The following is a 23,678-nucleotide window of genomic DNA, read 5'->3' as shown; positions in this document are numbered from 1 at the left end:
TGTCACCATCCCCTGGCTGGCATGGAGGAGCTCTGGAAAAGGAGGTGATTGCAGCCAGGGCTGCCTCCACCATGGCTGGGTGATCTACAGACTTGATCAGTGCTCAAGCACTACTTTGGAGCAGAGAAACAGGGCTGGGGTGAAAAGGGCAGAACTTTGGTAAAGCAGCCCATGCTCACATGTCTAACTTGGACTGTTGAGGTTCCTTCTTTGGTCTTCTCATGCATAAACTGTTGGGTTGTTCGTCTTTGGAAAGGACCTTGGGATCTTCTGATGAGCAGTGCTGTAGAGGAGTTGGATGTTTATATTAACATGGATCCATGCTAGACCCCAAGGGCTTTTGAATGAATATTCAAGTGATTTATATTTATTCTTTCAGCTCCAACAGAATAATTAGGAACAGCATAAATGTTAAGTGCAAATGATGCAATGAAGCATCTGATAATGCTCAAGGAGTCACAGATGGGGAACCATGTTCATCTCTTTTAACCCAACAGTTGATGATTTTTATAATTCTGTAAATATAATGTTTTGTTTTGTTTTTTAAACTTTTATAGAGGTGGATAAATGTCTTTCCAACCCTTGTCCTGCGCTGGCCACCTGCAACAACACCCATGGCTCCTATATCTGTCAGTGTCCTCTTGGATATGAGCTGGAAAAAGGAAAGTGCAATTTAGGTAAGAAAACAAAAGTGAAAAACCAGGGATGGAAATAATTATCTTTAATCTTCTAAAATAAATTGACTTAGGCTCAAACTAGTTCAGGAGCTTAATGTTCCTCCCAACCACCACTTTTATCAGAGTCTTTTAGTGTTTATACAAGTGTGGTGTCTAATGCCTGTCGTGTTGGGCTGCCTGGAGAGCAGGCAGAGATATCTGAATGCTTCTTAAAAACACAGCAATGGAGTGAGGGACTCAGGCTTGTTAGTAAGGACAGAGGTGCCCCTCCTGTTCCTGATGTGTTTTAAAACTCCCAGAAAGCATTCAGCAGCTTATCAGCCCTGCAGATTCCTGTGAAGGCACTTGGCTTGGGAGAAGTGAGTGGGGTCGTTGTGTAACCTGGCTTCCGTGGGATCAGCCATGTGTGGAAAGTTAAGCAGCCGTGAAAGTCTTTGTAAGATCAAGGTCTTGTTTCATACCTTTAGCATTTTTTGAGCAGCACAGTTATTAGCTGGAACTCAGGCTCTGACCCCTTCCTTTCTATTAGAGGTCTCTCAGTCTCAAGGACTTACAATATTCCATTGTAAAGGGGAATTTGTTTTCATAGATTTTCTTCTGACCCTTAATCAACGAGGATTAGAGGCATGGAAATTTTGCTAAGGAAACATGAGTGAGGTGTCCCTCAAGAGTGTTTTGAAACATTTCTTCTAGTGGGAATATGTCAGCTTTTAATTTGCAGACTTGTTTTGATTATGCCTTGAACTAGGGTATGAACGGATGATATAAACACTGTAAAGGTGATTCTCATTGTAATTTTTGTCTGGAGTTGTTACATTAGAGATGTATGATATACAGTTTGTGGTGAAGATAGGTTCAGTGGATGGGAAAGAACTGGAGACTTTATAATGTTATCTGCAACTGTATTTGTTTTTCTGGTGGAACATAAAGCTGAAGTTCTGAGTTCTCATTTCCACTGAGTATCTCATGACACTTAATACAAGATTTAGGGGTATTATCTCTGCAAGTCTGGACAACTCAGATTATTGCATTCTGCTGCCATGAATCAAATATGAATCTAAGCACAGAAAAATGCATCTTTTGGACCTCTTTTCAAATGTCATTGCTCATTCTCTCCAGCAGTTTGAAAAATGAAAATGTCCTTTCTACAGTGCTTTATTTTGACTTGCAAATCTGATCTCCTTCCATTGCAGGGAGGAGTAAGAGATTTGACATGTTTACCCCAAATCATAATAAATAACTTTGGTACCTAACACTGTCTTCTTACTGAATTTACCAATCTCTCTGTGTTCAGGGATCTATTTAAATTAGTCTGTGCGTCTGCATGAAATGTATGAACACTGAAGTGAAATGCTGTCTGTTCAGCAGCACTGAGCTCTGGAATTTGACTGGGACTGTGGGAACATTGCAGCAACCCTTGGGAAAAAAACCCAGGGCTGTGACTTTGCTTTACTGGGGCAATGACTCTCAGATCTGAGTTTTCTCTATGCCTTTTAAAGGGATTTTACATGCAAAAAGCCTCTGATGTAAGGCAGATGAAAGCTTGCAGATACTACAGGTGGCACAGAGAAGTGTTTGAACTAACTTGTCTTATTCTACTTCTTAGTGAGAATATTTATTGGCCAGGTTCCCCTGAAGCTTAATATCACCCATGGGAAGTATGCAGAGCTCTTCCACGTTGAGAGGGAGATCCTGGAGATGGTGAGTTCCTTGCTGGGACTTTGGCAATGCTGATGGGACAAGTCCCCTTCACTCCTCTTACGATTGTCACATTTCCCAGCCACTCAGTTGTAGCCCTGTGGCTCTTGGTCAGGTGAGAGCCTGAGTGCTGGACAGGCTGTTGGCTTCCCCATGGGCTGTGCCATCAGCAGTTCCAAAAAGCCCCATGGGTGGGGATAGGTACATCTCTGTGCAGTTCTTACCCAGATCACTGCATGCACAAGTTCATCCTGTTGGTGGTTCCTGGGCTGGGTGCTCTTCATTCCAGCTCCTTGGAGCAGGTGATTTGGAGATGCTGCCAAAGGAAGGGGGTGCTGGGTGGAGTCACTGGGATGCTGCCTGCACAGCTTGTGCTGGGGAGTAAATACAAACATAAGCACAGATCCAGGGTCAGGGAAGATCTGCAGTCTCCAAGGGTGCAGCTTTGAGGTCAGCTTTGCACGAGGCTCTCTCCCTGCTGACATCTGACTCGTGCCTGACCTTTGTGGTCATTACAGTGGGGCCACAAGCAGATGCTCATGTCAAAATTCCTGGGCTTTGTTCTTGTCCAAACTGTGCAATAGTGACTTTGTCCACCCCTTACTGGCAACAGGGCAGTACATCTCTCTTACAGAGCAGATGAACCTCTGGGATGCTCAGAGCCCCCTTGGTCTCAGCAGGCATCCATAGGAAACACAGGGATGGTATCAGTGACCCAGGAGGAGTGTCCCATGCTTCATCCCGTGGGGCTGCCTCCTTCCATCACCCCCTGGGGCACTAACAGCTGCTCTCTCCCTCCTTGCAGCTCAATGCATCACTGTCAGGCTTGCCAGGATACCACCACTCCACAGTTAAGGCAAGCAGGTAAGGCTAAGACCACGAGGGGAAGAATGGGAAACTTGAGCATTTGGGATCTTCAGCTTGAGATGCACACTCTCCATTTTGAGTCAGTGCTGGGCTTGATACAGCCCAGCCTGGCAGTGGTACAGGGCATGAGGAATGCCTGAACAGCTTGCCAGGCTCACCTGGTACTTTCCTCCTGACCTGAGAGCTTGGTATGGGCTGTCCAGGAGGGATTATGGCTGCTTCCAAAGTGAGCTACCAGCATCCCTTCCAGCTACATATTCTCCTCTCTGTGTATTGGTTAGTCCTGGTTTTAAGGTCTGTTACATGTGTGCATGTAGTGCCGTGTGTGTGATAAGCATCTCTTGTGTTAATAGCAGTCCTATGTATAAGGTGCTAATGATGACATCAGACCAACTTGTGATACTCAGGGCTGTTTTGTTTTGTTTTTTGTTAGGGAGGCAAATTTTGTGCATGTTTCAGTGCAATCCACGTTCTCTTTAGCATCCAACGTGACTTTCTTCGATGTCATCAGCAGTGTGAAAAGCTACATTCGAGCTTGCAAATCCCCCACTGAAGCCTGCCAGTTCATCTCCAGCCTGAAATCACTCCACAGAGGTAAATAGCATCTGGAAGGACCTTGGCAGGAGGGGAAAGGGATGTTTCATTTGGCTCCTTTGATAAAAGGGGGAGAACATTTTGTCATTTGGAAAAATCCCTCTGAATCTTTTTATCTTACTTAAATGGGAGTCATCTTAAGAACCTCGCAGTACAAAAGGGATGCAGATACTAAGCCTTATCTTTGCCACATGTGTGAGAAATCTGCCTCTCTGTGAAAATATTGTGCACCACAGGATTAGAGACATTGTAGGGCAGCCTTTCATCTCTGGGATGTGACACTGGGCCCTGCCAGATCAAAAAACCATAAGTCTTAATTTCACACACATGGCCAGGAGCCAGGGAAATGGTGTGAAAGCCAAGAGACAAAACCCCACCAGTGAACTCGATTAGAGCTGCTGAGGCTGCACAGCGAGCTCTGCTCTCCTGCCTGCCCAGTTTCAGTGTTGCAGGCTGTAAAATGGTTCACAATCAAGACCTTTCCATTTCTGTACTGCATCCTTTATCTTCCCAAGGGGAATGTGGATACAGCACAGAAAGGTGTGGGGAACGACACCAGTGCTGTGTGTGACCTTCTCCAGGTGGACCCCAGTGCTGTGCCCTGGCATCTCCCAGCTCTCACTTTCTGAGGAGATTTATCTGTGAGAGGTACCTCAGGATCCCTGAAAGAGTTTCCTGCAAGGAAACTGCAGCATGTGGTGTTTTGTGACTTTGGGGTTCGAAGCTTTGAGGTTTGGCCTCCAGGAGGATGAGGGTGGCAACATTTAGCCTGGGTTTAGTGGGAAAACTCTGGTATCGTTTTGGCAAAGTAAACGTGCAGATGAGAAGTTTAGTGTGTGCTTTTTTAAAGCCATTTTATAGCCACAGTGTGCTATATTTTAAAGCCATTCTCTGCCCATGGATTGCTTTAAATTATTTGGGTAAACCTGCTAAAATTATACCTACATATTACCTCTGATACAGTTTTTCTGTAAAGTCAACTTCTAACCTGAAATAAGCAGACTAAGAAACAAATTATATTCTTATGTAAGTACCTAAAAAAAAACCTCAGATAAAAAAATTAATCTAGCAAGGAGAGATTTATAGAAGGAGGGTGCCAAATGAGTGACATATTTTCCATAAAATCCTATTTCTCACGAATATTTATTCATTCCATTTAGTCTGACCTCCCAGTAAAAAAATGTAAATTTGATGTCACAATTTCCATCATTTAGCCACAGTTTTGCTGAATGCTCAGTGTAACAAGTCTGACTTTCTAGATTAAATCACTGCTTCAAAGTACTGTAAACGAAAGTACAATTTTTTTGTTTGAAAAATGAAAAAATCCAGTGATTAATACTGAAATGGAAAAGAATTGGTTTGGTCTAAGCAAAGCATTTTGCTTGATATAAACTTAAAAACTGATTTATTGAACTGTGTCAGGAGATGAATGTGTTTGAGCTTGAGCCAAACCAGATTTCTCCTTCTCATTTCCCCTTCTGCTTCTGAACTGAAACATTTATTATTCACCCCCTCTATTTGCCTGTACAAATGATGGTAGATACACAAGAAATCGTGACATAGGGAAGTGTTGACTCCCTCCTAATGGAACTAATATTACTAAAAAAAAATAAAATAAAAGAGATTGAAGTTTTAATAATGGTGGGTTCAGAGAGAACCATGCTGATGTTGGGCACCTCTTCCCAACAGCTGGCAGCTTGTGCAGACAGAAAGACCCTGAATGTGACAAGGAAACTTCAGAGTGCACCGACTTTGATGGAGTTGCTCTCTGCCAGTGCAAAAGTGGGTACTTCAAATACAACAAGATGGACCACTCCTGCAGAGGTATTGCTCTTTATGTGGTGTATTTTGCCTGAATTTTCCTCAAAATTTTTGTTCCAGTGGAAATGAGTGTGTGCATATAGTGCTATGTGTGCAAACCCCTCAATATTATGAATAAATATTAGTAGCTCAGGTTTCTTTTATTTAGTTAGGGGGCTTTTCAGCAGACACTGAAGACACAGTCTCTCTCTAGGAATAATATTATCTCTTTCTGGAGCATGCTGTGAGTCACAGGGATTGAGGAGAGGGAGAAAGGGGCCTGGCTGCTTTGGGCTCCAGTTCAGTGGCACAGAGCAGAGATGACGTGTGTCTCTGCCTGTTTTGATTCTGTTTGAACTCTCAGTGAACTTAGGGGAAGTGCTTTAAACTCAAAAGCTTATATTAATACATCATCAGTATTTTAAAAAATTGTATCTGAATATGGTTATGAATTTATTTTTCAGCTGGGTTCTAAATAGAAATTTTAAGCTTAAAGATTGCGTTATTTTTTAGCTACTCCTCAGACCAACAAATCTGGTTTTGCTGCATTTTAAACAAAGTCTTTACATGCCAGTGTCGAAAATGACTTCTGAAGGATCAGGGTGTCCATTCCCTAGTTTGTGGTTGCTGTAAGGCTTCTTAAGAAATGCAGTTTTCTGATGACATATCAATAACAATTGCAGTAGTGCTAATATATTGCTTCTGGCACTGCCCGCTGGGTTGCTGTTGAAATAGGCGGAGATGTTTCGTCTGTTCCAAATCTGAGAGTGAGAAAAATGTGCCTGGAAATAACTCATGAGCTACAGACTCTGGGAGGGACAGCTCAGAGAGGAGCATCTCTGCATGCCAGGTCATGGCCCTGCCTCTCCTTCACTCTGTGGCTCCTTTGTGACAAAACCTTTCCCTTTGTGTTTTCCTTCCTTCCTTCCTTCCCCTCATCCTGTATGTTGGAATAGGATTTCTTTTGGGAAATACTGAGCATCTCCACCAACCCTAGAGAGTCAGAGAGGGAGGAGGTGAGCTGAAACTTGGGAAGTTTTTACCCAGTTCCTGTTCCATCATGGACAGTGGGGACTTAGGGAAAGTTACTCCATTTGTCTGGTTCATGTCTCTTGCCAAGCAGTGAAGATAAATACCTGAAAGGCTGTGAGGCACTTGGATGTGATGGTTGCAGAGGGCTAAGAGATCTAAGTCCTCATATGTGTGATTACTCCATACTTATGAAACTTGTTTGCTGTGGAAAATATAAAAACCTTATCTGTAAATAGTGAGGCCTCAATTCCACCTTCATCTCACTGCTGTCAGTCGGAAACATCTTATTGATCAGCTTGAGAGTGTCTGAGGGACAGGGTTCATGTTGGATTGAGGCTTTAGTGCAGAGGCATGAGGGCAGCACTGACTGCATGGTGCCACTCTGACAAGATGCCAGATTTTCATTATCACTTGTTCCCATCTGGGCCAGGCAGGTGATTGGGATTTTTAAAGACTTTTCCAAAATCCAAGCTATGGCCCCCTTTTGATATTTAGGGCTATTTTGTTGATAAATATAGCATACAATATACCAGCCTCTTTGAAAGTCTCTGCCCTTTTAGTGCCTAAACAGGAACTGAGGTCTCGTGAGCATCCGACCCTCATTGTGGGTTGTGAAAATGCAGTGTAGCAGCTCCAATTATAGTATTTGCAAAGAGGGAAGTGGCTATTGTGCTGCCCTGTCCGGTCTCCCCCGTGGGAAGGCTGGGAGAATTGGCTGCCCTGACCCACAGGATTTGTTCTGTCCTCCTTGTAGCATCTGTCCTCGGGGACATGCTTGGGAAAGCATGCCATGGGCCAGGGAAGGGGTGGATCTCAGCCACAGGAGTTCCAAGATGTTGGCCAGGGTACCTCTCGCTGTGCTGTTCAGTGTCTCTGGGTCTCTGCTGATTTTCAACCTTCTCAGTATCTTCAGGGTTATTTCAGTAACAGAGCAACAAACCAGATGTGCCAACTTTTCAAGGGCATGCTATTTTTACTAGTACAGAGTGAAGCAAGGAGAAGCAAAGCAGGTTTCCAAAGAGACCCCTGAGTGTCTTTCGGGCAGGCAAAGGCAAAGGAATCCTGGGTTGAAGAGCACAGCTCGATAGCTTTGCTTGGCCCCTGACACTTAGGCCTTTCCTCTGTCCCCTGCCTGTGTTTGGAATCTTGCCAAGTGAGTATGACAGTGAGAGCTCTCCTGGGAATGTGTTCAAAGGAGCAGGAAAGATGCCAAAGGAGAAAGCAAAGTGGCAGGAAAAGACACAGGGAGGAGAGGAAAATATATAAGCACCAAGTTTTTAAGTAAGACAGAGAAATGCATATTCAGGATCTTGCTTTTTCTCTTCTGTATCCTCCTGACCTCAGAGCTGTGTGCCAGCGGGGTCCCAGGGCTGCTCCTGCCCATGGCACAGCTCCAGCTTTGAACTGCTCAAGGTGTCTGTGCCTCACACACATTACTGGGCTAGGGCTGAGCTGAGGGTGGGCTCCAGCACCTCTCTGCCTGCTGCTGCAGGCCTGTCCAGCATGCAGGTGCTGGGACTGGGATACACGGGGCTGCTGTGCTCAGTAGAGAGGGAAACTCCCATGAGCTGTGAGGTGATGCTTCCCTCCCTTCCACTGCACACTTTGTTACTGCCCAGTCCTGTGGTTCCCTTTGGTGGAACGTTCACTCCATAATGTTTTCAGTCTGCTTTTGTTAGCAAGTGAAAGGAGCTGCCCATCCACTCTCCTTTTGCTAATGCCCCAGTGAGATGAATGAGCCAGGCAAGGATCCTTTGTGATTTACTGTCCTTGCCCTGGCTGTTGACTGAGGCTCTTAACTCTTTCACAGTTACCTCTGGTCTTTGCTTCAAAAAAATCATCTTAGAGGGAGAAAAATATATCTATTACAAAAAGCATCACAGTGTGATGCAGCAGGGGGGCTGTGTAATGAGCTTCACCTTCCCCATCCTCAGCTCTGGGAAAATAAATGGAATGGGGGAGGTGGTGAAGGAGTAGTGGGGCTATATAGGGCAAAGAAAGGTGTGCAAGACCAGGTATTGTGGACATCAGTCCCCCATCATCACTGGTACCAGTTCCTTCAGCAAGTCTGTGTCTACAGCCACAGAAGTGATGTGAGTGCAGCACTCTTCCATGTCCATGCATCCTGAGGATGTGAAGTAGGCAGAAGATGGGAAATTTTGTTATCCCTGGGCTTGCAACATCTATTTCTGGGAAGTAGAAATCAAAAAGGGTCAAAGAAAACCTGTGAGTGTTCAGACAAAAGCTGCAATAATTAGGGAGACTCAAAGATCTCAGTGGCCTTGGCTTTATTAAAGATAAAGGAGTGATTTGGTGGTGAGAAGGAGAAATCTGATCATATAACCTTTTCCAATCTAATAAGTAAACATCCAAAGTCTGGAATTTGACACTGGGGTAATTCAGACCAGAAAGAAGGTGAATGTTTTTAATGGCTGAGGAAAATTAACTTTGTGAGCTTCTGACCTAGTGCTGTGCTTGATCGTCTGTCACTGAAAATATTAAAATCGGTCTTGGGTGTTTCTCTAAAATGTAGCTCCAGTCCAACTATTTGATTTGAAACTGGAGTTAAATTTAGGGAAATTCTATGACAGTTTTAAGCAAATAGTGTTTGAGAGGGGGAAAAATTAATGAGCATTTTTGTTTTCATTGAAACAGTTCCCTGTGGAATGTGCTGCAGGGGTTTTCCAGACCTCTGGGTGATGTCTTGGAGACCCCAAAGGGCTGCTGGCTGTGCTAGCCCTGGCTTGTCCCTCTGCCCAAAGTGACTCTGTCCTGCTCAGGCCTTTGAGTGACCACCTTCACTGCCTCTGTGAAAGGCAGCAGATCTGCCAGAGCTCTGGTGGGACTATTGCTGAGAAAAGGAGTGATCTTACCAGTAATTTGACCTTGTAATTGTGTGTCATCCCCTTTGCTGTTCATCTGAAGGGTAGTATAATTTCCTCAGATAATTTAGGATAGCTGTCCATAAGCATGGAAATTACTTTATTTTGAAGTGATGGTTTCAGTTTTTCACCAACATTTTGCACATAGTTTTCTGGATTATTTAGACCTAATAAATTCAATTTCTATTGCATAGTAAAATATGATATCTCAAAATTTGATTTAGCTGCAAATTTGAAAGATCAGAAAAGAAGGTGGCATGAGAAAAAACACATTAACATACCACTTTGGGTTACCCTGCCTATTTGCATAACGTCTTGTTGCAGTACTAACATGTAGAAGTAATTAATAACATGCACAAATGCTAAAGTAGCATAGTTTACATGGGCTTTCAAAATGAAGACTGGAGGCACTTGTAGATTTTTTACATTGCTATTTCGTGTGAAGCAGTACAAGTGTGCAGTGAGTTTTCATTTGGCAAGAAGCAGCTCTGCTGGGAATTACATTGCCAGCAGCCCTTCCTGTGCCAGGCTCCAAATGGCTCTGCTTGGAAGCCCTGAAATGGTTCTGTCAAAGCCAGCGGGAGGTGAATTTAAGGGCACGGCGCTTTCCCCAAACCAGAGGACATCCAGCAGCCCATCAAAGCGCATCTCGCTCCTGCCGTGCAGCCGCGGTGCGGTCGGGCCCGGGGAGGTGGAGGGGAGGCTGCCCTGGGAAATCCCTCCCGGCTCCACTGCGCGGTGCTCACGGCCTTTCTCTCTGGTTTCAGCCTGCGAAGATGGATATAAGCTGGAAAACGAGACCTGTGTGAGGTATGGTGACTGTTCTGCCCTCCTCCTACCCCGCCATCCTTGCTCGGGTGACCTGTTGGCACAACTGAGCTGCTGAAACTCCCTGTTGTTCTCTGTTCCAGCTGCCCCTTCGGCTTGGGTGGATTCAACTGCGGAAACCGTGAGTACCAAATTTCATTCTTTTATTTTCTACAGTGTCAGAAATAGGAGATTTGAAACAAGTAATTGCAAGTGACTGTGTCTAAAATGCAGTAGGTACACGCTACCTTTTTCAGTGCTTTTTGTTTTTTCATTTTCTGTTGAAAGTCGTTTTGTGGACCTTCTTTGATGAAGCTGACTTAATGTTGTCTCCTCAGGAAAGGAGATTTCCTTTCCCTTTAGAGTCTGTCAGGATAGCACATATAGTGGGCAATCTTGAAGCAAGATATTTGAAGGTGAATCCATTCGAGTTACTCCGGTCTATCAGTGAATGGAATCTATTTCTTAGGGAAATAAGAACTTGTTTCTAGTTTACTTGAAAACTTAAGGCGATATTGCTTGCAGGGATGGGGAGAAGGTGGGGAATAAACAGCTAATCCTTTGCATGGGGACTGTGGCTATGTTACAGTGGGGTCTGAAACCACACGGCTGTTTCTCAGCCTCTGTCTCTGCTGTCTGCAGCGTACCAGCTCATCACGGTGGTGATTGCAGCTGCAGGAGGGGGGCTGCTGCTGATCATGGGCGTGGCGCTGATCGTCACCTGCTGCCGGTACGTACCGCTGCTCGTCCTCCCAGAGGGCTGCACCACACTCATCTCCCTGTGAACGCCTCAGGACTAAAACATAGGATAGCTAAGGACTGAAACATAGGTGAAAACATAAGCTAAGCAAGGGGGTTAATCAGAGGTACTGAAGTATCACACTGTGCTTTCATTTGGAGAATTTTAATTTTTTTTTCCCCCAGCAGCCAGGCTAAACAATGGACTAAGTGTCTCTTAAAGGTACACCTGGAAATCATGTCCTCTAAGGATGAGAGGCAGAGGTGTCCTTCCCACACAGCTGTAAAGCTCTGAAGCCAGGAAGCAGACTCCAAAAGTTCAAGCAAAGTAGAAAGGAGCAGTTTAGGCAACAGGAGAGGTGATTTGCCATTGTTCAAGTGGTATTTGAGTGCATTTAAGGCTATTTTCATTTACCTTTATGGACAAGTCCTGTGTGTGCTCTCACTCTGTGTGTCTCTCCCTCTCACACACAGACACTCACACAAATACACACCAAAGCCAGCAGGTGGCTTTGGACAGGATGTGCCTGCCTAGGAAGCTGTTTTGTGGTTTATGTAATCTGAATGGGGATGCCTTGCAGTAACAGCCTCTCCCCACCATTCCAGTCCCCAAATCGAGGATTTCAAAGCTCTCTGATAAAGTTGGCATCTGGATTTGTCAGTAATATAGATGTGGCAGTGGTTTGGTTGTGCCCCTGTTACCCCATATTTTGATCCAGGGGGATGCCAGCAAACCCCAGCCAGCAGATGAGGTGACCACAGGGATCTCCACAGGGATGGATTGATGTTCTCATGAGTCCTGGCCTTGGGCAGCTTGTGTGACTTCGTGGAGGATACTCTGCTTTGAACTGGAAGTGTCACCAAAGACGACTCATACAACATTATAGTCCTGGAGGGACATTTGGTGTCATTCAGGCCAGGTCCTTGCAGGTCTTCCTTCTTAGGAATTACCATAGTGCCTACAAGTGCTATAGTTGATAGCATGGGGTCTCCTAGATGTTTTTCCTCCTCAATTTCTGTGATTTTTTCATTGACTTAGATGAACACACATGTTTGTAAGAGACAAGGGGAATAGCTAGAACAACCTGGAACAGGAGGGGTTCAAACTGAATGTAGGGAAAAATACTTTCACCAAGGGAACAGTAAGACAGTGGAACAGGTTGCTCAGGAAGGTTGCCAGGTAACTTTGGAGATTTCAAATCCCACCAGATAATGCACTGAGTTGCATGATCTGATTTCATATATGACTCAGCTTCAGAGCAGAAGATTGGACTATAGTCCTTCTGAGGTGATCTTTGTTCCCAGACAAGATTCATAACATCAAGTAATGATCTCTCCTGAGATCATGTGAGAAGTGTATACAAGATAGCAGGATAAGTTGTAAGTTTTCACTTTCCCTCATTCTTTTATAAACAGGAAGAATAAAAATGACATAAGTAAACTGATTTTCAAGAGTGGGGATTTCCAGATGTCACCTTATGCTGAATATCCGAAGAATCCCCGGGCACAGGAGTGGGGCAGAGAGACCATCGAGATGCAGGAGAATGGAAGCACCAAGAACCTGTTGCAGATGACAGATGTGTATTATTCGGTATCTATCCATAGCTTAACTTTTAACCCTTTGTGCCTCATACAGGAAAGAGGTATTCCTTTATTTTTGGAAGTGCAGATCCCTTTTCTGCAAGATAAAAGGGCAAAGCAAATGTCAGCTATAGACAGCAAGGCATCAGGAGTCCTATGGGCTCTATCTATTACCTGTAGTGAATATCACAAAGAGATGTCATTAGGAAAAATGCTTAGGAAATGTCTAGGAATATTTTTGTAAAAATGTCCCAAAATCACACTCCTAGAGTAGCGCAGGACAGTTAAAGGTTTTGGATAAACTGCTAGGATTCCTTGTTAGCAGTTTTCTCCTGTCCACCCTCACTGATGAAGTGGAAGGTTGAAACCTCTATCTGAGGAACTTCACCCCAAAATAGGAAGATGCTGGTCACTGAGGACCCCTCTTTTCCTCCATTCCTTCCCTCTCCAGGGCACATAAATAGCATCCCTTCAGCTCTGAGGGAATAAGGAGTAATAGGCTGTGTAGAGCACAGTAAGATACAAGCACAAGATGTTATGTCATGGTTGGTACCATCTGCTAATGGCTATATCCAGAGCTGTGGTGCTGCTGTATCATCTGTCACTCATCTTCAGCAACATGTACTTAAAGTGTGTGTGGGTTACTCATGAGAGTGAAAGTTGCAGGATTTCACCCAAATCACACATTCTGGACTCCCTGCTTTCCAGAGCACAGAACAGAGAGCATTACTATTTTCCTGGCTTATATTTTAGGTTTTTCAGTAAGCAAATTTACTGGGTTGCACAGCATGGAGTCAAATAGTCGCCCTTCATGCTTCCACTAAGAATGAGATATTTGAAAATGAAAATGCATTTCCTAGTTTTTTAAAAGACTCTCATTCTGCTGGGAACTAGAAAGGGAAACTTTTTAGCAAGCAATAGGTGATGAGGGCTTTGCATGAATCTGCTCTGTAACAGAGGCTATGTTATTCACTGGGTGAAAGGATTGTATAGTCTTGGTGTTAGACATCAGTGTTCCTCCACCAAGTGTCCCAGGAGATTTACTTAGTTACGAGAAGAGAAAGAAAGGTCAGATCATTTTGTATTTGACATATAATTCAAGGGTCTGTATTGGGAGAGGAGGTACCTATGTAAATGGGGAGAGAAGTGCCCAGGTAATACTCAAAGCAGGAGACTTTGATTTTCTAGGATTGCCTCCTTTAAGGATGGATCTGGGATGATATCCTTGAGAGTTGTTTCAATACCTGAGCTCAGCAGTAGATTTTTTTTTTCTAATTAAATTAACTGTGTACTTAGACTACACTTGGTAGAGTCAGGGAAACTTCAAGTCTGTTCATTAGCTAGATGTTGAAAATGGATTTCATCATAATAATCCCTTCAGGCAATACAGCAAAAACCATTCTAGATTATAAAGATCATTAGAGATCACGTTGTTTCCTCTAGCTACTGAACCAACAGCAAAGAGATGTGGTAAGGCTGTGCCTGAAGGAGGATTTGAGTGTGAGAATAAGACCCTTTTTATTTATGGTGTTTTTTTTTTTTTTTTTTTTTTTTTGCTAATACAGCCAACCGGACTGAGAAATCCTGAACTGGAAAGAAATGGACTTTATCCTCCCTACACTGGTTTGCCTGGATCTCGACATTCATGCATCTACCCTGGACAATACAATCCGTCCTTCATTAGTGACGAAACCAGAAGAAGAGACTATTTTTAGCAGAGAGTGCAGAGGGAGTGGAAGATTGACACAGTTGTGTGGCCCTTAATCCCCAGGTACAATCTGTCTCCTGGGTAGTTCAGGCCACATCAGTCTTACTCTTCCCATTTAATAGGAAGGACTTTGAACTTCATGCTGAGCATTGCTGCCCTGAGGGACAGTCACAGTTGCTGAGCATCAGAGAGGAGGAGGAAGAGGAGGGAATGGCTCAAGAAGCACACCACTAGAAGACCCAGAGGGAAGCTAACACATGTACTCCTTATTTGTTCTTCACTCTTCGCACTACATGAGCAAGCGTGGATCAGTACAGGCAGATGAACTGTGCCCAGCATTCTGCATTGAATACCACTAGGGAGTGTCTTGTTTACAGATCTCGTTCACTGTTGACTGTGCTTGTCTTCCAAGCCAGCCTTCATGCAAAGATACACTGTGCAACTGCTTTTGGTCAGGCAAGTTTGTCCACTCCCTTTCAGACCACTGCCTTGCTGTTGGCTTCGTGCATGACAGGGAAGGTGGCTTGTCTTCTGGCCCTCACCTTCTTACTGGTAAAAGTTCCCCAGATTTCTGGGTCCTTCCCAAAGCCCAGTGTCTGGCAATATTGTCTGAATTCATGGGTTGATTGTCTCCAAGAAGTACAGGAAGGTTAGTCACACCACTGCAATTTTAGTGGAAAAAGGCACAGCTGTTACCCTGTGCTGCTTTGAAATCCTTCTCTATATAGGCAATGGTGTTGTTTTGTCAGCCAGTGTTGTTCAGAAGTGATGCCACTAGACACCATCATGGTGCTTCCATATGGGATCCTCTGGGGCTCTGTTTCCCTGCAAGGATTTAAATGCCTGTAGACATAGCAATATATTAAATAATTACTCACAGGGAAGAAGAAGATGAGCTGTGAATTCAGAATGCCTTTTAGGAGGAATCTGTGAAGGAGTAATAATGCTGTAGCCTTGGCTGGGCAGAGGAACCTGAATTCTGGGCACTGAAGGTGGGATATATTTTCAAACCTCCACAGTCCACCTTGAATTTGTAGGAGCTGTGGAGGCTTTCAGTGCATTGGAAAAGAGGGCGTACTGCAGTCAGTTGCATTTAAGGAAGAGAAAAACATGATGCTTGCAATCCTAACATAGCAAAGATCACTTATGTTGAAGTGTTTTTCTTTCTTCCATCCTAGTTTCAAGTGATTCAGACCAGGCAAGTTTCCTCACCCAGATGTGCTCATTTATATTAGCAGAAGCTGAAGAATGTAAGTTATTGCATTTCTCATCAAAGATCGGATTGAAACTCATGGACTGTATTCTGACCTAAAGTGAGTGTTGAAAGAGATCTTATTAGTCACAGAACCCTGGAGTGAACTGGGTTGACAGGGATCTTACAGGTCATCTTTTTCCAACTCCTCTGCCATAAGCAGGGACACCTTCCACTAGACCAGGTTGCTCAAAACCCCATCCAACCTGGCTTTGAACACTTGCAGGGATTGGGTAGCTTCTCTGGGCAACGTTTCAGTGCCTCACCACTCTCATAATGAAGAATTTCTTTCTTATAACTAATCTAAATCTACCTTCTTTGCTTTAAAATCACTTCCCCTTGTCCTGTCCCTACATGCCCTTGTGAAAAGTCCCTCTCCAGCTTTCTTGTAGGTCTCTTTTAGTTACTAAAGGTGCTCTAAAGTCTCCCTGGAGCCTACTCTTCTCCAGGCTGAACAGCCCCAAATTTCTCAGACTGTCTTCATAGGAGGGTTGCTCCAGCCTCTGACCATCTTTGTGGCCTCCTCTGGCCTCATTTTTTCCTATGGGACCACTGAACACAGCACTGCAGGTGGGGTCTCAGGAGAGCAGAGTAGAGGGGGACAATCCCCTCCCTACCCTGGTTCTGGTGCCACCCAGGACACAACTGGCTTTCTGGGCTGTGAGAGCACATTGCTGGGTCATGTTGAACTTCTCATCAACCAACCCAAGTCCTCAGGGCTACTTTCTATTCTCCAACAGCCTGCTTGGGATTGCCCTGACTCACATGCAGGAAATATAATTAAATATAATGAAGCATATTTACCACTTATCTTTACTGCAGTGTTAATCTGAGTCATCCACACCCCGTTTAGATACAAGGTCCAGATGGAGTTTCTCCTCTTGCATGTGAATGGGCTTTTAATCCAAGGTGGCTGCTTGTATGAGGATAACAAATAGCACAGTTCCTTAATCACTAACCCACCATATCTGTAGTGTGTACATAAGCTGATATTCCCTTCTGCCCCACCATGCTTTAAAAGACACAGTGCCTACCAGTAGGTAGCTCAGCTCACTGAAGCACTGAGGACCACGGGGTGCATCCCCCAAAGTGCCTATCCTCAAGTAAGGGCAGCAGTTTGGATGTTCATGTGTTGTGTGGCTGCTCACTGGAGGCAAACCTGGGGTGATGAGGAGCCCTCCATCAGGGAGCAGGTGCTGGTATCCTGCAGATGGGGTGAGTTCCCAGATCCTTTCCCAGCCCTTGAAAGGCTGTTGTGTGCCCTATCAAAGGTCAGTAAGAGGTATCCAGAGGGGAGTCAGAAAGCAGCAGGTGATTATTAGCTGTGTTGGCTCAGAGGTTTCTGGTCCTTGCTCACAGTTGTTCCTGTTTTCTCAAAACTTCAAGACAGGAAAGGCACCTCAGATGTGCTTGAGAAGGCACAGTTTGGTGCACCAGCCACAGCACACAAACACAGAGTCTTTTTTACACCTCAGCTCTTGTCTTCTATGTAGAAGCAGCAGGGTGAGCTTGCAGAAAAACAGAGCTTTATGGACACCTAGGACAGTATCCTTTGCACTTATGTGAACTTTTGGTGACAATGCATGCAACTTCATGCCTGTCTGATCCATAACCAGCCTTGCAGCTGGTAGTACACAGCTGATCTCAGCTGTAGGGGGAGAGAAATGGATGCTCACGGGAAGTACAACTCTCCTTTAAGGAACTGTATTTAAAGAACTCTCTACTTACAGTGACCAAAAACTGTAACAGGTAAAGCACAGGAATTAGCTGTTCCCTGCCATGCTGATCAGAGTTTTCATCCAGGACAGAAAGGACTGCCTTTCCCCTGATATGCAGCAGAGTTATGTCTTTGTTACAAAAGAAAAGAGGAAGATGCAATTCATGCTAAATATAATTCAAAGCCTATAGACAAGCACTGGATTTTGTCCCGTTTAAGTAAGGCAACTTGTGATAAGGAGGTGTCCCAACAATGATGGGAATCCCTTGATGAAACCATGTGCCAGCATTTCCTTAGATGGGGAAGCATTTAGGCCCGTGCTTATAGGCAAAGATGTTTAACTGCTTGGTGAGTTCAGAGACTAGAGATGAACTTCTGCATGTCAAGTACAAAGCACAAAGTATGACACACCAACCCACAATTGCAGATCAGTCCTTCTGCACAAAGAGTATATGAACAAAACTTCTGGTCTCTATCTCCCATCACATTGCAAGGGATGTGAGTGGAATTGAGATAGGACTGTTTCTAATGAGAGCACACAAAAGTTTGCAAGTAATTAATTTTAATATCTTAACAGTCTTCAAATTCTTCTTAAATTGTATCTGGAGAGAAAGAGTCTCAGTAAATCCAGCAGGATTTTCTGAGTGAGGACAGCAAAACTTGGGCTTTTCTGAAACAGAGAGTGTTATTGCACTGAAATTTTCTCTCTGCCAATGGAGGTAAACATTGGGGCGTTTCTTATGAGGGTTTATCCATTGCAGCCTGAACTTCTATTTAGCTTGAAAGGAGTAAGAAAGGAGTAGTAAGAAGGGAGTCATGGAGCCAATACATAGTCTACAGGAGGAGGAGGAAAAGGGTCTCTCCTGACCTGCCACACCTTGTCTGGGTGTCTTAGGAGGCCCTGCCCAGCAGGCAAGAGAGGGGTTTAGGCAGAAGGAGTCAGCACCCAGATGAGTGGAGGTGCTTTCCCCCAGAGTGTTCCAGGAAGCTTTTGTGAAGGTGACAGAGACAGCCTGGGATGATTCAGCTCCTGTGTCCCCACCAGCCCAGCTGCAACCTGTGCTGCAGTGCTTCTGCCTTCAGCCACGCACCACTCGCTCTCAGTTCCACTGGGACAGAAGGGCTGGGTGCAGTGCACTGTGTTGTGTCACAATTTGTGATGGTTATTTTGCTGCAAGTGTTCACTGCCTCACCCCAGCAGTGCGGACTCGCCCAGCCACAGCAGGGATGTGGCCTGTTTCAGTACAGATTGTCTTTGTGTAAAGCTGTCACCAGGATCCTCTCTGTGCCTGCCATAAACAAAGCACCCTTTAGCAGTGGAGTGGGGCTTGTTACTCCTCTTGGGTATAAAAAGGGTCTCTGTGTGCCCTCAAGCACACTTTCAAAATGATGCTTCTCTGTTCACAACCTAACTCTCTGTAGGATGTCTAAATACATGCAGCTTATTTCTCATCTCTCTTTTAGATTACTTCTAGCTACTCCAAATTGAAAATTTTGAGCACTCTGGAGGTTTTTGCCAAGGGGAATCACTCTCCACTATCTGAGAGGATAAGAGGGAAGTGGCATGATTTTGGTATGGAGAATGCAAGTGGTTCAGCCAGCTGTGGGGAAAGGAAGAAAAACTACACCAACACTGCTCATAAATCTGCTATTGCTCCTAGCTGCTGTGGAAAGTGAGGGGAACAGTCAGCAAGGATCCATGGGCAGTTGAGTGGGTGTATTTTTAATTAAATTTGGAAAAAAAATTGCTAATTCTGTGGCTTGATGGGAGAAGTTGTGAGAGGCATGTGTTTGCTGCTATGGTGCTCTGCCAATTATACTGACAAAACGCCTTACCCAGAAAAATACCCCTGATAGTCAGCATAGGAGAGGCAGTTTCACTGAACTGATCAGCAAAACACAGATTTGAAGACTCTTTCAAAAGGCATCTTGAACATAGAGTCTTCCTGTGTCCTGCCCTGGCCAGTCCTTCCAGCTGCACTGGGAAAATCAGGGTAGTTTCTTCATACAGTTGAAACGTCACAGCACTGAATTGGACTATAAGTGGAAAAAGCAGGCCAGGTTGATGCCCTTTCCCCCCCCATTGGAAGCACTAGGTTTTATAGCAGCAATAAATCTCATTGCTCTTGTGGCATTTCCCATAAGACCCACTGGCACAGTCATGTAGTGACTTACCTCTCGTGAGCAGTCTTATAAAAGTTATGTGCCTCCACGCTGGAGGGTAGTAAAAGGCTTTAAAAATAGCAATAAATTACAGTTAGAGAGAGGTATTTATCATTGTGAAATTGTTTGTGCCAATACTTGGTGCAGGTATTTGCTGGGACCTGAGTGAGAACTGAGTGGGTTTGGACACTGCTGCAGATACGCCAAGTTGCTTTCCCAGGACATGGAAAGCATTTCCCAGGACTCTGATGGTCAATGGCCATATCCATTCCAAATCCAGCTGGAATTTTCATTCCCTAACAGTAATCTTTAGCTTTCTTCCTTAAATTAACAAGAACGGATGCATTTTCATTAAATGCTCTTCCTATGCTGACTAATGTTTTTTCCTCTTTACACACAAAGGATGTAATCCAGCATCCATTACAGTGACTGGGGTAACTCTCCCATGGACTGTAAAGAAATTTTTTTTAGGCCTGAATTGCTCCACCACCAGGTCACCTGCATGTCATACATGCTTTCCCATGACTCTGGGTGCCTATTTCTGTGATACTGTTCCTGCCTTTCCATGTTGTACCTCTTTTTCTTTAAAGCATTCTTATAACTGTAGCAGGACCTGTTATGTGAGAATGAACAAAACAGCTTCAAGATGATATGAAAAAGCTTCCTGGGAAGAGAATGAATGTGAATTTTGGGCATTTGTTTTACAGCCTGTTTCCTGTCATGTGATATCTAGGGATGTAGAGATGCTTCCTGCTGTCACACATATCAGCTGCTCTGCAGATCTTACCTGTGCCTTTAGAAATTAAGCAAGATCTCCTCATTTCAGAAGGGGTATGTCCTGTAGGCTTGTAAGAGTTTGGGACCTTTTCAATATACATTTAATTCTTCATTCCCTTAAAGTGCTGCAATTGAAAAGCAGGAGAGAAAATCACAAAGGAGTAAGAACTACCAGAATTTAAAAAACCCAAACCTGCTTACTTATTCTGCAGAAGTGTGGCTTCAGTATTGTGAGGTCATATGTGGGATGACACCTCTTCTGTGTCAAGTCTGTGTTGCATAATCTCCTTGTTGAGGGAACACCTAGAGAGGCTACCTGATGTTCCTCAAAAGTGGTATTTAAATGCCAAATTGCTCAGTCTCTATTTCAGTGAAATGCTAGAAGGGATGGGAATCTTACTTGGGTTAATGACTGCAGTAGGCAGCCCCTAGGTCTGCACAATCCTGTATGGAAAAGTCCTGTGGAATACAGTAAACACCAATCACTTCTCTTGAATAAGGCTATAAAACTCATGGGACATAAAAAAACCTTCAATAAAATCTGCTAGGATGGGTTTACTTTAAAGAAAAAAAAAAAAGCTCAATGGGATAAATACTTACTACCTTCCTTTTTTAAAGGAAATTCTGTTATACTCAATCATTTGCTTTAAACCCATTAAATTCTACAGGACTTTCTCCTAGTGGAAGGTGAAGCTTGGTGCATAAAATCCTAATGATTTATTTGAGCAGCTTTTAGAATTGCAGTAGTAAAGCTCACCTTTTGTGACCTCTCTTTCAAAAGATAAATTTTCAGCATTTGTTTGTACTTCTTTACAACCTGAGTGTAAACCTGCTTTATATTCTTGACATTGCTCCACTTCCTTCCCTCTGTCTCTGAATGTTTGCTTCCAAGTCCCTGGGGTTCTGAGGATATTTTCCAAACCAGTATTATTTAAAGTTGTATCATATTTTCAGCCTCCACTAATTATACAGTACTGTAGTAGCAAAATATAATTTTTAAGGATTGGATTATTTTTATACCTGCATCCAATATTATTAAATCTGGCGTTCTAGTCAGTATCATAAAAAGATACAATAAAACAATGAATAAAACATAAAACTATGTCCCTGCTTTTTTATTGTCTTTAGCTTTGCCTGTAAAGGGAAACATATGCAATTTTTAGGTGGTTTTAATTATTATTATACATCTAATCTGAAAATAAGAAATTGCATAGAAAAGAAATTGCTTTTGTTCTTCTGATGGTGCTTCCTGACTGAATAACTAAATTGAAAAGCAGAGAGGAAATGGGTATGTTCTGTTAGTCGTGCCAAACAAAATTCTGCTCAGCTGAAATACAAGTTGTGTTCTGATACATTTCACTTGGTGGCACCAAGAAACTCAGTCTAATTTTAATTTTTCCTTAGTGTAATTTTTGCTGGAACTGGTAAAGTTGTGTGTTTATGTGTATGAGTGCATGTTGGAGGGGAGGAAAACCTCAGGAGTGGTGGGTGCAGCAGGGCTGTTTGCAAGGGCAAAGGACTGAACCTGACCACCATGACATCAGTCTTGTCCCAGTAAAAACCACCAGGGACAGTGAAGAATACCCTCAAAGGAGGAAGGAGAGCACCTTGAATCCAGATGAGCACAAGTCCAACCCAGGCTGCTGAGAAGAGGCACGACGTGGGAGAGCATCTGGAGCAAAGGCAGGTAGGTTCATTTGGAGCAGTTTTTCTCCTGTGTTGCTCCAGAGCAGCACAACTGTGAGAGCAATCAGATGGGGCTAAGGTGGGATTTATCTCTTCTATGTAAAGTTAGGTGGCCAGTTTGAACACACCATCTGGCTTCCCCAGCAGCCATGAAAAGAGACACACATCCACAGAGAGCAGCCCACCCCATGGCAAGAGATTGCTCACCACGACTATTTCATGTTGTTCTACTTTCTGTGTGATGTGGGTATCTTTTAGGAAATCAACAGTGTAAATCCGTGGGTCACAACATTTCCATGGGACTAAGTAAAGGATCTTTGGGATTATGGACAAGTACATGATTTAACAGCCCTGCCCTCTCCAGATTTGCATGCCAGTGCCTCTGAGACCACTGAAGGCATCCATAGAGTGTGCCTTCTAGCTCTTGGGAACTGCCTGAAAGGAAGTTAAAGAGCTTCCACTTTCCCTGATTCTGTGTGAATCTGTATCCATAGTTAAACCTTTGATGTAGACTGCTGAAGCTTTTTTTAAACTTTTAGGTAGTTAAAACATATATTTCTACTTATAGATATCATATATTGGAGGAACCAAATTTACATGAAATAGCAAAATATATAGGAATCTAGTTAGGAAAAGGATTGAAAAATGTGCAGGAAAAAAGTATTGAGCTGATGGCACATAAAGAGCTGTAAAAGGCAATTTTTCCTCCTTTATGTCTCCTGACAGGATGATTGCCTCTTGATTACATGCACTTTCTGTTATATAAGATATATATATAGCTATATAAGGCCCTTTACCTTTGATATTTCTTTTTCCTGCCATAAAAAAGTATTGACAATAGAGCAGCTACTGTTACTAAACATAGCATATTTTTTATTCTATAATAATTGTTCAGTGTGCTTGATTGTCATATCTGAGTTTTGATACACGACAGTTTGATTTTACAGCCTCTGTAAAATTATTGAGTTATTTCTGCAAAGGAAGTTTCTCTGTAGTTCCTTGCAAGACGTCACAGCTGCTGTGGGTGTGAGTCTGTCTGGACTAGCAGTCAACTTTTTATTGTCTAAATATGTGTTTAATGACTTAATTAGTAAGTGCAGCAGAGCTGCTGGTATCTGCTACTATTTCACTGGTATTGGTTCTATTTCATAAATTCTCTGTGTCTGTTCTCCTAAACCACCATATTGCTATAACTAATTCCCCCAGAAATCACCAAGCAATGGGGCACATAGAGCCTGTCACCCTCCTTCCTGGAGAGAGCCTGTTGTGACCACTGGTGTGTCACAAAATGGACAGGGGAGGGCGAGCAGAGATGAAAACTTCCAGTCTGTGAAGATGTTTGTCTGTTCAGTGTGTTATTTCCTGGAGGAACTGAGGCCTTTTGCGTTGCAAATGACTCACACTGCCAAAACTGTGATCGTAATAAACATAAACAACCAGGCAGGAATGGAAGTAAAGTTTATAGGTAATACACCAGCTCCTGCTGTGCATTCACTGTAGAGAACAGTCCTAATGTGCAGGACTGGACTTTTAACAAGTAGTCTGTAGTACAGACAGAAAAGCTGAACCATTTCCACCTGCTGAAGACCTGGCCCTCCTTTTCAATAGTGCCCTGAGAAGTTCCTTTGGTCTCACGCATTTGCTTCACAGCCAGCAGGGAGATTTTTAAGACCTGGATTAATCTAGCTGCATCCTGAGG

The 23,678-nt window shown here is 43.7% G+C and overlaps 1 protein-coding gene across 3 annotated transcripts in view; it reads left to right on the top strand.

Annotated features, from left to right (window-relative positions):
* The window catches only part of HEG1 (heart development protein with EGF like domains 1), a 50,565-nt gene extending 30,080 nt beyond the window's left edge, over positions 1-20,485 (top strand). For 2 of the 3 annotated variants that reach the window (XM_063400890.1, XM_063400889.1), the window contains exons 12-21: positions 558-677; positions 2,284-2,378; positions 3,181-3,239; positions 3,676-3,836; positions 5,526-5,660; positions 10,318-10,360; positions 10,462-10,499; positions 11,000-11,087; positions 12,512-12,686; positions 14,242-20,485. In XM_063400890.1, coding sequence (XP_063256960.1) covers positions 558-677; positions 2,284-2,378; positions 3,181-3,239; positions 3,676-3,836; positions 5,526-5,660; positions 10,318-10,360; positions 10,462-10,499; positions 11,000-11,087; positions 12,512-12,686; positions 14,242-14,391 — 1,064 coding nt within the window. In that variant the 3' untranslated portion in view covers positions 14,392-20,485. The remainder of the gene's footprint in view (positions 1-557; positions 678-2,283; positions 2,379-3,180; positions 3,240-3,675; positions 3,837-5,525; positions 5,661-10,317; positions 10,361-10,461; positions 10,500-10,999; positions 11,088-12,511; positions 12,687-14,241) is intronic. The other variant, XM_063400891.1, reaches the window with a different exon arrangement.
* Positions 20,486-23,678: the final 3,193 nt, after the last annotated feature.

Source organism: Prinia subflava, chromosome 6, assembly GCF_021018805.1.
Source record: "Prinia subflava isolate CZ2003 ecotype Zambia chromosome 6, Cam_Psub_1.2, whole genome shotgun sequence".
NCBI classification, from domain to species: domain Eukaryota; kingdom Metazoa; phylum Chordata; class Aves; order Passeriformes; family Cisticolidae; genus Prinia; species Prinia subflava.
Note: the sequence above shows the minus strand (reverse complement) of the source record. Positions and strands in the feature narration are given on the sequence as shown.